General features: G+C 47.4%; 1 protein-coding gene across 2 annotated transcripts in view; it reads right to left on the bottom strand.

Moving 5' to 3' along the window:
- C9H1orf53 (chromosome 9 C1orf53 homolog) overlaps positions 1–8,496 on the bottom strand; it is a 37,993-nt gene extending 29,497 nt beyond the window's left edge. Inside the window, exons 1-3 of one of the 2 annotated variants that reach the window (XM_040408343.1) lie at positions 8,068–8,496; positions 3,677–3,690; positions 3,534–3,585 (exon numbers count right to left, since the gene is read on the bottom strand). In XM_040408343.1, the coding sequence (XP_040264277.1) occupies positions 3,534–3,585; positions 3,677–3,690; positions 8,068–8,286 (285 nt within the window). In that variant the 5' untranslated portion in view covers positions 8,287–8,496. The remainder of the gene's footprint in view (positions 1–3,533; positions 3,586–3,676; positions 3,691–8,067) is intronic. The other variant, XM_040408344.1, reaches the window with a different exon arrangement.
- Positions 8,497–13,073: the final 4,577 nt, after the last annotated feature.

The raw sequence follows: 13,073 nt of genomic DNA, 5'->3' as shown, positions 1-13,073 counted from the left end.
AATGGGGCACATTTACATTCAAGGGCTCTTTCACACGAGCGGATGCCGTGTGTGGAATCCACTGCGTGAAAGAGAGCCAAGCCCCGCACTGGACAGCCGAGACACGGAGCATTACATGATTGACAATGCTCCGTGCCTCTCTGTGATCTTTTTACTACAAAATCACGGTGACAACTTTATCTCACTGTGATTTTGTAGTAAAAAGATCACAGAGAGGCACGGAGCATTGTCAATCATGTTAACACCTTAAGGACCAGGCCATTTTTTGCAAATCTGACCAGTGTCACTTTATGTGGTAATAACTTTAAAATGCTTTTACTTATCCAGGCCATTCTGAGACTGTTTTCTCGTCACATATTGTACTTCATGACAGTGGTAAAATTGAGTAAAAAAAAAATTTACCCCACATTTTGAAAAATTTGCAAATTTCCAAATTGCAATTTCTCTACTTTTATAATAGATAGTAATAACTCCAAAAATAGTTATTACTTTACATTTCCCATATGTCTACTTCATGTTTGGATCATTTTGTGAATGCCATTTTATTTTTTGGGGGGGGACGTTAGAAGGCTTAGGGTACTTTCACACTAGCGTTATTCTTTTCCGGCATAGAGTTCCATCCTAGGGGCTCTATACCGGAAAAGAACTGATCTGTTTTATCCCCATGCATTCTGACTGGAGAGCAATCCGATCAGGATGCATCAGGATGTTTTCAGTTCAGTCTTTTTGACTTTTCAGGACGGAGATAATACCGCAGCATGCTGCTGTTTTATCTCCATTCAAAATTCCAGAACACTTGCCGGAATGCCGGATCCGGCCCCAAATGTTCTGGCAAAACCGATACGGCATTGCGATCTGCGCATGCTCAGACCTAAAAAAATTATTTAAAAAAATAAATGCCAGATCCGTTTTTCCGTATAACACCGGAGAGACGGATCCGGCATTTCAATGCATTTGTCATACGGATCCGTCTGACAAATGCCATCAGTTTGCATACGTTTTGACGGATCTGGCAGGCAGTTCTGGCACAAGTGTGAAAGTACCCTTAGAAGTTTAGAAGCAAATCTTGACATTTTTCTGAAAATTTCCAAAACCCACTTTTTAAAAGGACCAGTTCAGGTCTGAAGTCCCTTTGTGGGGCTTACATAATAGAAACCACCCAGAAATGACCCCATTTTAGAAACTACACCCCTCAAGATATTCAAAACTGATTTTAAAAACTTTTTTAACCCTTCAGGTGTTCCACAACAATTAATGAAAAATGGAGAAGAAATTTAAGAATTTCACTTCTTTGGCAGATTTTCCATTTCAATCCATTTTATCCGCTAACAAAACAAGGGTTAACAGCCAAACTAAACTCAATATTTATTGCCCTGATTCTGTAGTTTACAGAAACACCCTATATGTGGTCGTAAACTACTGTACGAGCACACGTCAGAGCGCAGAAGGAAAGGAATGCCATATGGTTTTTGGAAGGCAGATTTCACTGGGATAATTTTAAGCTGCCGTGTCACATTTGAAGACTCCCTGATGCTCCCCTAGAGTAGAAACTCCAAAAAAGTGACCCCATTTTAGAAACTACACCCCTCAAGGTATTCAAAACTGATTTTACAAACTTTGTTTACATTTTAGGTGATCCACAAGAATTTATGGAAAATGGAGATCAAAATTTCACTTTTTTGGCAGATTTTTTCCAGTAATACAGCAAGGGTTAACAGCCAAACTAAACTCAATATTTATTGCCCTGATTCTGTAGTTTACAGAAACACCCCATATGTGGTCATAAACTGCTGTACGGGCACACGGCAGGGCGCAGAATGAAAGGAACGCCATATGGTTTTTGGAAGGAAGATTTCACTGGGATAATTTTAAGCTGCCGTGTCACATTTGATGCACCCCTAGAGTAGAAACTCCCAAAAAATTACCCCGTTTTTAAAACTACGGGATAAGGTGGCAGTTTTATTGGTACTATTTTAGGGTACATATGATTTTTGGTTGCTCTATATTACACTTTTTGTGAGGCAAGGTAACAAAAAATAGCTGTTTTGACACTGTTTTTTTTATTTTTTTTATTTACAGTGTTCATCTGACAGGTTAGATCATAAGCTATTTTTATAGAGCAGGTTGTTACGGACGCGACAATACCAAATATGACTACTTTTTTTTGTTTGTGTCTCCATATTCTGAAAGCCATAGTTATTTTTTATTTTTTTGGGTGAGTGTCTTATATAGGGGCTCATTTTTTTCGGTATGAGATGGCAGTTTGATCGGTACTATTTTAGGGTGCATATGACTTTTTGATCGCTTGCTATTACACTTTTTGTGATGTAAGGTGACCAAAAAATTGCTTTTTGTGATAATTTTATAGAGCAGGTTATTACGGCGATACCTAATATGTCTACTTTTTTTTTTTACATTTAACACAATAAAAGCATTTTTGAAACAAAAAAAATCATGTTTTAGTGTCTCCATAGTCTGAGAGCCATAGTTTTTTTTTTTTTTGGGCGATTGTCTTAGGTAGGGGCTCATTTTTTGCGGGATGAGGTGACAGTTAGATTGGTACTATTTTGGAGGGGATAGGCCTTTTGGATCGCTTGGTGTTGCACCTTTAGTGATGTAAGGTGACAAAAAAATAAATAAATTTATAGCACAGTTTTTTTTTGTTTTTTTTTATGGTGTTCACCTGAGGGGTTAGGTAATGTGATTTTTTTTATAGAGCCGGCTGATAAGGACATGGCGATACCTAATATGTCTACTGGGAAAAGGACACTTTTATTTATTTTTTTCTTACATCTTTTTTTCACTTAATTTTTTGTCCCATTCTGGACTTCAACATTACGTGGTCTGATCTCTGTTTCTGATCCCTGGGCCTCATAGGCCTTCGTATATGCAGGGCCCCAAGGCCTTGGAATGGCTTGGGGCTGACATGGCAACCATCGGGTCCCCGCCACCACAGCGCGGGGACCCAATGGATGAGGAGACGGAGCGCAAACCTCCAATATGCTGCGGTCAGCGCTGACCGCGGCATATGAGGGGTTAATTCACCGATGCTGGTGGATGCAGCAGGGATCCGGCTGTCATTAACAGCCGGATCTCTGCCGCTGATTGCAACACCGCACGTGGGGGAAGCGAAGGACCGCAGGACGAGAATGCTCATCCTGGGGTGCAAAGTACCAGCCCTTTAGGACGAGCATTCTCGTCCTGGGTCCTTAAGTGGTTAATGTCCGGTGCAGGGTTTTGCACTCTTTCACTTGTGTGAAAGAGCCCCAATTTCTACTCCACTCCGGGGCTGGCATACTTTTCTTTGTCTGTTTTGAGTAGTGAAGAGCAGGAGACATACGACTTTTCTCTGCACAGAAGTTACTTTTTTCATGTGCAAATAAATTAGACAGGTCTAAGTTAGGGCTGAAACGATTACTCGATTGAATCGAGTAAATCGACACAAAAAAATCATTGATGCAAATTTTTTGCATCGAGGATCCGTTTGTGTCACGTGACCAAGGAGCAGGAGTGAAGCGCTTGCTATTACTTACCGCTCCGTGGTCACCCTCCGGCCTGCACCGCACTTTCTTGCTGACACATCGTCAGGTCATAGTGCATGTAAGCGTGCACTATGACCCGACGCTGTGTGACGTCAGGATCCAGTGCAGCTCGCAGAGAAGAAGAGGAAGGAGTTGTGGAGCGGCGCCCCTACAGGAAAGGTAAGTATTTTATTTCACTGGCGCTGGGGACCTGGCACTGAAGGGAGACAGCCGGCAATGGATGGCATGGAGGGGCTGATCTGATGGCACTGGGGGACATGGAGGGGCTGATCTGATGGCACTGGGGGACATGGAGGGGCTGATCTGATGGCACTGGTGGACAGGGAGGGGCTGATCTGATGGCACTGGGGGACAGGGAGGGGCTGATCTGATGGCACTGGGGGACAGGGAGGGGCTGATCTGATGGCACTGGGGGAGTGGGGGACATGGAGGGGCTCATCTGATGGCACGGGTGAAGTGGGGGACATGGCAATGGATGGCATGGGGGGGGCTGATGGCACTGGGGGAGTGGAGCTGAAGGCACTGGGGGGGGGAGCTGGTGGCATTGGGGAAACTGATGCACTTGGGCTGATCACACAGGGGGAACGAAGGGTGTTGGGGACTGATGGCAGGGGGTCTGAGTTTTTCTAATGGAAAACAATCTATTAATAAAAATTTTCTTATTATATTACTCGATTAATCGTAAAAAATAATCAATAGAATACTCAATTACTAAAATAATCGTTTACTGCAGCCTAGTGTAAGTGAATATGGTCAGACTAGTAACAATGGGAATCATTTATGAACAGATATACGCCACTTTTGTGGCTTATATCTGCCATAGATTCTGTTGCACGCCATGTTGCAGCAGAATCTGCAACTTTTTCCCGGGTCACGACAGGTCTAAAAAAAGGGCGTGTGTGGGGAAGGGGACAGGCCGGTATCTCATTCATCATTTTCTACGCCTGGTTTAGGCCTCTTTCACATGAACGTGTGTTCCCTATGGCCGTGCTGCGAACCACAAATTGCGGTTCACAATGCACGGGCACCAACCGTGGGCCAGCCGCATGCAGATCGCGACCCCATTCACTTGAATGGGTTCCGCGATCCCTCCATTCCGCAAAAAGATAGAACAAGTTCTATCTTTTTGCGGAACGGAAGGGAACCCCACAAAAGCACTCCATAGTGCTTCCGTTCCGTGGTTCCATTCCGGAACGCATCTCTGGATTTGAGGACCCATTCAAGTGAATGGGTCTGCATCCGTGATGCGGAATGCACGCGGCCAGTGCCCCGTGTATTGCGGACGCCGTATACGGGCTGTAATATGGCCACGGGGGCACATGGTCGTGTGAAAGAGGCCTGAGACGTAGAAAATGGTCTAAATAACTTTGGCGATGCACTGCCAGCTATAGCGGTTATTAAGATAAATTACTAAATGACCCAAATATGCAGAGTCAAGGCTACTTTCACACTAGCGTTCGGGGCTCCGCTTGTGAGCTCCGTTTGAAGGCTCTCACAAGCGGCCCCGAACGGATCCGTCCAGTCCTAATGCATTCTGAGTGGACGCGGATCCGCTCAGAATGCATCAGTTTTGCACCGTTTGCTGCTTGCAGCGTTCGGGTGTCCGCCTGGCCGTGCAGAGGCAAACGGATCCGTCCAGACTTACAATGTAAGTCAATGGGGACGGATTCGTTTGAAGATGACACAATATGGCTCAATTTTCAAACAGATCCGTCCCCCATTGACTTTCAATGTAAAGTCAAAACGGATCCGTTTGCATTATCATTTTTTTTATGGTAATGCAAACGGATCCGTTCTGAACGGATCTAAGCGTTTTCATTATAGGAGCGGATCCGTCTGTGCAGATACCAGACGGACCCGCTCTGAACGCAAGTGTGAAAGTAGCCTAATTCAGCTACTGCTCTGCGACTTTTAATAAATACTTGGCAAAAGAAAGACAGACAAATAAAACTCGTCTGTCTAATTTTACGCCTAAAAACAGGAGAGTTTGATAAATGTCCCCCAATTATTTTGTATGGAGAAGAGAGGTAGCAGCCGCCATCCTCGTTCTTATACTCTCTCATACTGCGCAGTAGGGTTGTTGCAGGGTATCGAAATTTCGATACCCAATTGATACTTTTGTCCTGGTATCGATACGATACTGGGATTTCCATTTTTTCGATACTGGGCTGCGCTGCTGCGCAGTCTAGTATCGCAGAACATGAGCGCACTGCTGTCGGCACGCTCATGTTCCCTCAGCAGCACAGGGGAGAAGGAAGCAGTCCTCCCTCCCCCCTGTGCCGCTGCTACCAATGGGGAGAGAGGGGCAGAGGAGGCGCGGGCACACTGCGCCACTAATGATAGGACTTTTCCTACACAGAGCAGCGCCCAGAGATGTCCCAGCACTTACCATTATTCCTGGGCGCCGCTCCATTCGCCCGCAGAGCCCCATTACTGTCTCCTGCTCCATATGCTAATTACTATTGGAGCAATGGGGAGGAAACATCAGCTTCTCTAGTCGGCGTTCCTTCTCCCTGTGCTGCGATTGGACAGCGCTACAGCCAGGGAGAAGGAACGCCCACTAGAGAAGCTGATGTCTCCTCCCCATTGCTCTGATAGTAATTAGCAAACGGAGCAGGAGAGGAAACGGTAATGGGGCACTGCGGGCGAACGGAGCGGCGCCCAGGACTAATAGTAAGTGCTGGGACATCGCTGGGCGCCGCTCTGTGTAGCCTAATACTTAACGTCTGGACCCATATAAAGTAGTCAGTCTAACACATAATACAGGAGGCGGGTGCCGGCAGCAGGGAGCTGCGATCAGCGGCAGTTAACCCCTCAGGTGCGGCACCTGAGGGGTTAACTGCCGCTGATCTGCCAGTACCCGTCTCCTGTATTAAGGGGTAATTATCATTAAAACCCCCACCCCATTAAAATCATTTGCACAGTGCGCCCGTCCCTCTCAACCCCCCAGTATTAAAATCATTGGTGGCAGTGGCCACAGGGTCCTCTGCCCTCCCCCTCATTGGTGGTGGCAGTGGCAGCTTCTGATCGGAGCCCCAGCAATGTAAGCCTGGGGCTCCGATCGGTTACCATGGCAGCCAGGACGCTACTGAAGCCCTGGCTGCCATGGTAACATCCCTTATGCTGTGTGCACAGAGCACAGAGCAGCAGGGAAAGTGTGAAGTCCTATTCACCCTGATAGAGCTCTATCAGGGTGAATAGGACAAGGGATGAAAAAATCCCAGGTTCTAGCCCTTAAGGAGGGGGGGGGGGGGGGGGGGAAAAAACAAACAAAAAAAACCCACCAAAATATTAAGTATGAATCACCCCCTTTCCCAATTTCACATATAAAATGTATAAACAATAAATAAACATATCACATATCGCCACGTCAGAAAAGTCCAAACTATTAAAATATAAAAAAAATCTATGAGGTGAACGCCGGAACATAAAAAATAAATAAAAACTGCGCGATTCACCATTTTTTAAAATGCGGAATGCAGGTGGCTTTTTTGGTTTATTTTTTCGTGTGGTATCGAGTATCGCAATACTTTTTTATTGTATCGAAACTGAATCAAAAATTTGGTATTGCAACAACTGTACTGCGGAGGTGATCTCTGATACCGTAGAGGTGGTCTGTCACACTGTGGAGGTGATCCCTCATCCTCATACTGCGGAGGTGATCTCTGATACCGTAGAGGTGGTCTGTCACACTGTGGAGGTGATCCCTCATCCTCATACTGCGGAGGTGATCTCTGATACCGTAGAGGTGGTCTGTCACACTGTGGAGGTGATCCCTCATCCTCACACTGTGGAGGTGATCTGTGCATGTAAATGCAGCAGCTCACCTCCAGTTAACGAGCAGCCGACTGTTGAGAAGAACTGCTTCCTTCCTGCCAATAGGCTTCTCCTCGCTGATGCATCTTGAGGGCTAATGCACACGACGACCATGTTGTGCTGCGGACCGCAAATTGAATGGGGTCCGTGATCCACATCCGACGGTCCGCACCGCAAAAAAGTAATGCAGGGGCTACTTTTTTGAGGTGCGGAGGCACGGACAGAAACCCCACGGAAGCACTCCTTAGTGCTTTCGTGGGGTTCCTTGCCTCCGTTCCGCACCACACCTTCTGCATTGTGGACCCATTTAAGCGAACGGGTCCGCATCCGTGATGCAGTGCCAGAATGGCCAAGACCTGTATTTTTGCAGAACCGCTGTTTGCGTGCCGCAATACGGGCCAGGCGGCACAGCCCTGAGGCTCAGTCCACATCTACATTTATAATGGAAGCCACAAGGCTCAGCGGATTAATGGCAGGATTGGACCCAGACCTCCATGGTTCTGATGGAAAGAAACAGCACGACTCCTATGGCACAAATCAGTGGGTGACAGATATGTTATAAATAGAAGTCATAAAACAGGAGTGAATGGAGCCTCATGGGGCTGTCACTTTTAGGGGGAATGGAGTAGGGCTCTATTATGGGGGCACTGTACAGCAGTGCTATTAGTGCCCCTGTCAGGCGGCACCGTCCCCCGCCCTGGCATCTTACCTGGCAGGCGACCTCATGAGCTTCCACTACCCGCAGGACGTCCGCGGCCTCACTCCACGGACCAGACCCCGGGCTGTCGTGTGGCTGCTCCCCGGAAGTGTCCTCACCTGGTGTCCCCTCCGTCCTATAACTGAGGCCCCGGCATAGGGCGGTGCAGAGAGCCGGGCCGATCACCCGTGTCCTCAGGCAGAGCTGCAGCGGGACCCGGCAGGCAGACATGGAGACCGGGAGTCCCGGAGAAAAGGGCCCTCACCCTCCGGTCTGTGTGCAGGGCCACCCAACAGAGCTACATATGGCGGCAGTGCCAGTCATGTAGGTGCCGGGGTTCTGCGGCAGGAATGCCGAGTATGTGCATTGTGGTTTTTATATTTTATATATTTAAACATTTTATTAACGCGCTTTGAAGCTGTTTTTTAGGCTTGTGCAATGTACAGCACATAGGGGAGATTTATCAAGACTGAGGTAAAGCGAAACTCTCTCAGTTACCCATAGCGACCAATCAGATTCCACCTTTCATTTTTGACTGTTCCTGTGGAAAATGAAAGGTGGAATCTGATTGGTTGCTATTGGCAGCTAAGCCACTTCTACTTTACACCAGTTTGATAAATGACCCTAAAAGTGTGTATTATGCTTGGATTTTCACGTAGAAAATAAGGGAGTAAGGGTTCATGCACACTTCCGTGGTTTTTCTCTGTATCCAATCCACATTTTTTGCGGGTCAGGTGCACTTCAACGGGGCCGCAAAAAAATGTGGATAGCGCTTTGTGTGCAATCTGCATCCGTATGTCCATTCCGCGGCCCCACAAAAAAATAGAACATGTCCTATTCTTGTCCGTTGTGAAGGAATGAAAAAAAAAATGTCTGCAGGTTCTCGGCTGGTATCAGTGTTTTGCAGATACGCAATTTGCGGACCACAAAACAGGTTACAGTCGTGTGCATGAGCCCTATTACAGTACCAGCCAAGTCGCTGAGATATTTTAAACTCTCATATAAACGGTGTGGACATTTTCCATGTAGAAATTTACCTGCAGGGGCGAGGTATTGGATGGCCTGCGTTTTCCAACCTAAACGTTGGTAAGTATGTGATTGCATCGCAGGAGGGCCAGTCAGAGCAAGCCCCCCCTCCCTCTGTCTAACCACTCCAGTGCTGCAGTAGCCATTGACGGTGGCATCTGAGGGGTTAAATATCTGTGATTGGAGTAATCTCTGATACCAGCTACTGCAGGTGGGGGTCAGCTGTATAAGAAAGCCAGAACCTGCTGTGTATGGTGCGGGTTCAGCTCCTGAGCCGTGCATGGATGTCACAGTGGGTAAAGGGGTTAAATTCCAACTGCTCCCTGCTATGTTCATTATAACCAATGTTCAGGGGTGTAACTATAGGGGACGCAGAGGAATCAGTCGCACCCGGGCCCTGGAGCCTTATAGGCCCAAATGACCCTCTTCCATATAAAACGACTCCAGCATTGTAAATGGCAGGTGGGGCCCGGCTCCAGAGTTTGCATTGGGTCCAGAAGCTTCAGGTCACGCTGATGTCATTGTGATGTCACTCGGGGCTCAGACATGTAACCATATCAGTACTCTGTACATGTAATATGTCACACATAGAAGATGGATGCCATGTTACACAGGCATTGCCCCCTAATTCACATAATCACAATCAGGGCTCATGTACACGGCTGGAGCCGTTTTTGTGATCCGCAAACCTCAGATCCTGCCCTCTATAGAACTGTCCTATACTTGTCCGTACAACGGAAAAGAGGAGGAAATGTTCTATTTTCTTTGTGGCCCACGTAATGGACAGATGGACGGATGCGGACAGCACACTGTGTGCTGTCCGCATATTTTGCGGCCCAATTGAAGTGAATGGGTCCATATCCGACCAGCAAAAAATGCAGATCAGATGCAGACCAAAAATATGTTTGTGTGCATGAGGCCTCACTGTGTTTAGGACCCAATTTATGCTACCGAACAGATAGTCAGTTTGGCTGCAGGATCAGGCTGCACAGGTTTTCTGTGTAGTCTGTTAGGCCCCTTTCACACGGGCGAGTATTCCGCGCGGATGCGATGCGTGAGGTGAACACATTGCACCCGCACTGAATACCAACCCATTCATTTCTATGGGGCTGTTCAGATGAGCGGTGATTTTCACGCATCACTTATGCGTTGCTTTAAAATCGCAGCATGCTCTATATTCTGCGTTTTTCACGCAATGCAGGCCCCATAGAAGTGAATGGGGTTGCGTGAAAATCACAAGCATCCGCAAGCAAGTGCGGATGCGGTGCGATTTTCACGCACGGTTGCTAGGAGACAGTCTATTCACTGTATTATTTTCCCTTATAACATGGTTATAAGGGAAAATAATAGCATTCTGAAAACAGACTGCATAGTAGGTGATCAATTGAGGGTTAATTATTATTATTTTTTTTTAACTCACCTTCTCCTCTTGTTCGCGTAGTTCCCGGTCTCTTCTTTACTTCTTAAAAGATGAACTACCGGCTAGGACCTGTGGTGACGTCAGATCACATGCTCCAATCACATGGTCCATCACCACGGTGATGTACCATGTGATTGGAGCATGTGATCTGACGTCACCAAAGGTCCTTTAGCCCACAGCTCATCATTAAAGAAGTAAAGAAGAGACCGGGAACTACGCGAACAAGAGGAGAAGGTGAGTTAATTTTTTTATTTTTTTTTAACCCTCAATTGATCACCTACTAAGCATTCTGCATTCAGAATGCTATTATTTTCCCTTATTACCATGTTATAAGGGAAAATAATAACATCTACACAACACCTAACCCAAGGACACCTAACTGGAGGATGCAGAGCCGAATCAGCGCAGAGCAGGGAAGGGAGATCTGCCGTCTGCTCAGTGTATAAATGAAAGCAACATGTGGTATGAGGACCCCTCTGTGCTGCAGGCGATTAACCCTTTAGGGGGGAGGGCTCTGGTTACTGACACTTTTGGGGGCAGTGGCGTAGGGATCACCATAGCAGTGGCTATGGGGCCCTACGCCACTGGGGGTCCCGTCCGTCCGCATTCATTTTTTTTATTAACACACACACTACACACAGGCAGTGGCGTAACTACCAGGGAAGCAGCTGCTTCGGGGCCCGACAGTTTATTTTCAAGTTAGTTAAATATCGATTCTTGTCTTAATGTTCAGGGCCCCTTCACAGCAGCAGTCTTAATGTTCAGGCCCCTTCACAGCAGCTGACCAGGCCCCCTCACTAATGAGATCTAATCTTACTGTATTCTAAAGTCTCCGGATGTGTCTGGGATTCGAACCCACAACTTCCAATGTATCAGTGGCAAATTACAGAGGCATGTATCAGAGGCATTTACCCTCACAGCCATAAAGAAGGCATTGCAACTGATTGAAAAAATATGAGACTTATACTGTCATAGCTGGCTAAGTGTACATTTATACACATGACAGCTGCCCCAACACACCCAGCACTGCTATATCTCTATATGACAGCTGTCCCAGCACACTCAGCTCTGCTATATCTCTATATATGAGCAGCTGTCATGTGTATAGATGTACACTTAGCCAGCTATAACAGTAGAAGTCTCATTTTTTTCAGTCAGCAGCAAGGCATCTCTTATGGTCTTGTGGTTAGATGCTTTGCCTCTGATACAGAAGGTCGTGGGTTCTTGTGGTTAGATGCTTTGCCTCTGATACAGAAGGTCGTGGGTTCGAATCCCAGCAGAAACTTTTTTGAAATACAAGCACTGACTCCATATATGGACATACAGGGCGGGACACAGGAAGAGGCTGCATCGCATCGCTGACATGGAGGTAAGTAGAAGTGTTTATTATTTTTTTTAATACCCGACTGTTACTGCCATGGGGGGAGCGGGGGGCACTTGATACTGGCACATGGGGGGAGGGGGGTTGGCACCTGATACTGGCACATGGGAAAGGGGGGAGAGAGAGGCACCTGATACTGTGGATGGCACTGTTTAGGGGAGGGGGATCTGTTGATGGCACTGTTTAGGGGAGGGGGATCTGTGGATGGCACTATTTAGGGGAGGGGGATCTGTGGATGGCACTATTTAGGGGAGGGGGATCTGTGTATGGCACTATTTAGGGGAGAGGGATCTGTGGATGGCACTATTTAGGGAAGGGGATCTGTGGATGGCACTATTTAGGGGAGGGGGATCTGTGGATGGCACTGTTTAGGGGAGAGGGATCTATTGATGGCACTGTTTAGGGGAGAGGGATCTGTTGATGGCACTGTTTAGGGGAGAGGGATCTGTTGATGGCACTGTTTAGGGGAGGGGGATCTGTTGATGGCACTGTTTAGGGGAGGGGGATCTGTTGATGGCACTGTTTAGGGGAGGGGGATCTGTTGATGGCACTGTTTAGGGGAGGGGGATCTGTGGATGGCACTATTTAGGGGAGGGGGATCTGTTGATGGCACTGTTTAGGGGAGGGGGATCTGTGTATGGCACTATTTAGGGGAGGGGGATCTGTGGATGGCACTATTTAGGGGAAGGGGGATCTGTGGATGGCACTATTTAGGGGAGGGGATCTGTGGATGGCACAGGGGGGGGGGATCTGTGGATGGCACTGTTTAGGGGAGGGGGATCTGTGGATAGCACTATTTAGGGGAGGGGGATCTGTGGATGGCACTGTTTAGGAGAGAGGGATCTGTGGATGGCACTATTTAGGGAAGGGGATCTGTGGATGGCACTATTTAGGGGAGGGGGATCTGTGGATGGTACTGTTTAGGGGAGAGGGATCTATTGATGGCACTATTTAGGGGAGAGGGATCTGTGTATGGCACTATTTAGGGGAGGGGGATCTGTGGATGGCACTATTTAGGGGAAGGGGGATCTGTGGATGGCACTATTTAGGGGAGGGGATCTGTGGATGGCACAGGGGGGGGGATCTGTGGATGGCACTGTTTAGGGGAGGGGGATCTGTGGATGGCACTGTTTAGGGGAGAGGGATCTGTTGATGGCACTGTTTAGGGGAGGGGGATCTGTTGATGGCACT

The sequence above is a fragment of the Bufo bufo genome, chromosome 9 (genome assembly GCF_905171765.1).
Source record: "Bufo bufo chromosome 9, aBufBuf1.1, whole genome shotgun sequence".
Lineage (NCBI taxonomy): Eukaryota > Metazoa > Chordata > Amphibia > Anura > Bufonidae > Bufo > Bufo bufo.
This window is presented reverse-complemented; position numbering and strand designations above follow the sequence as displayed.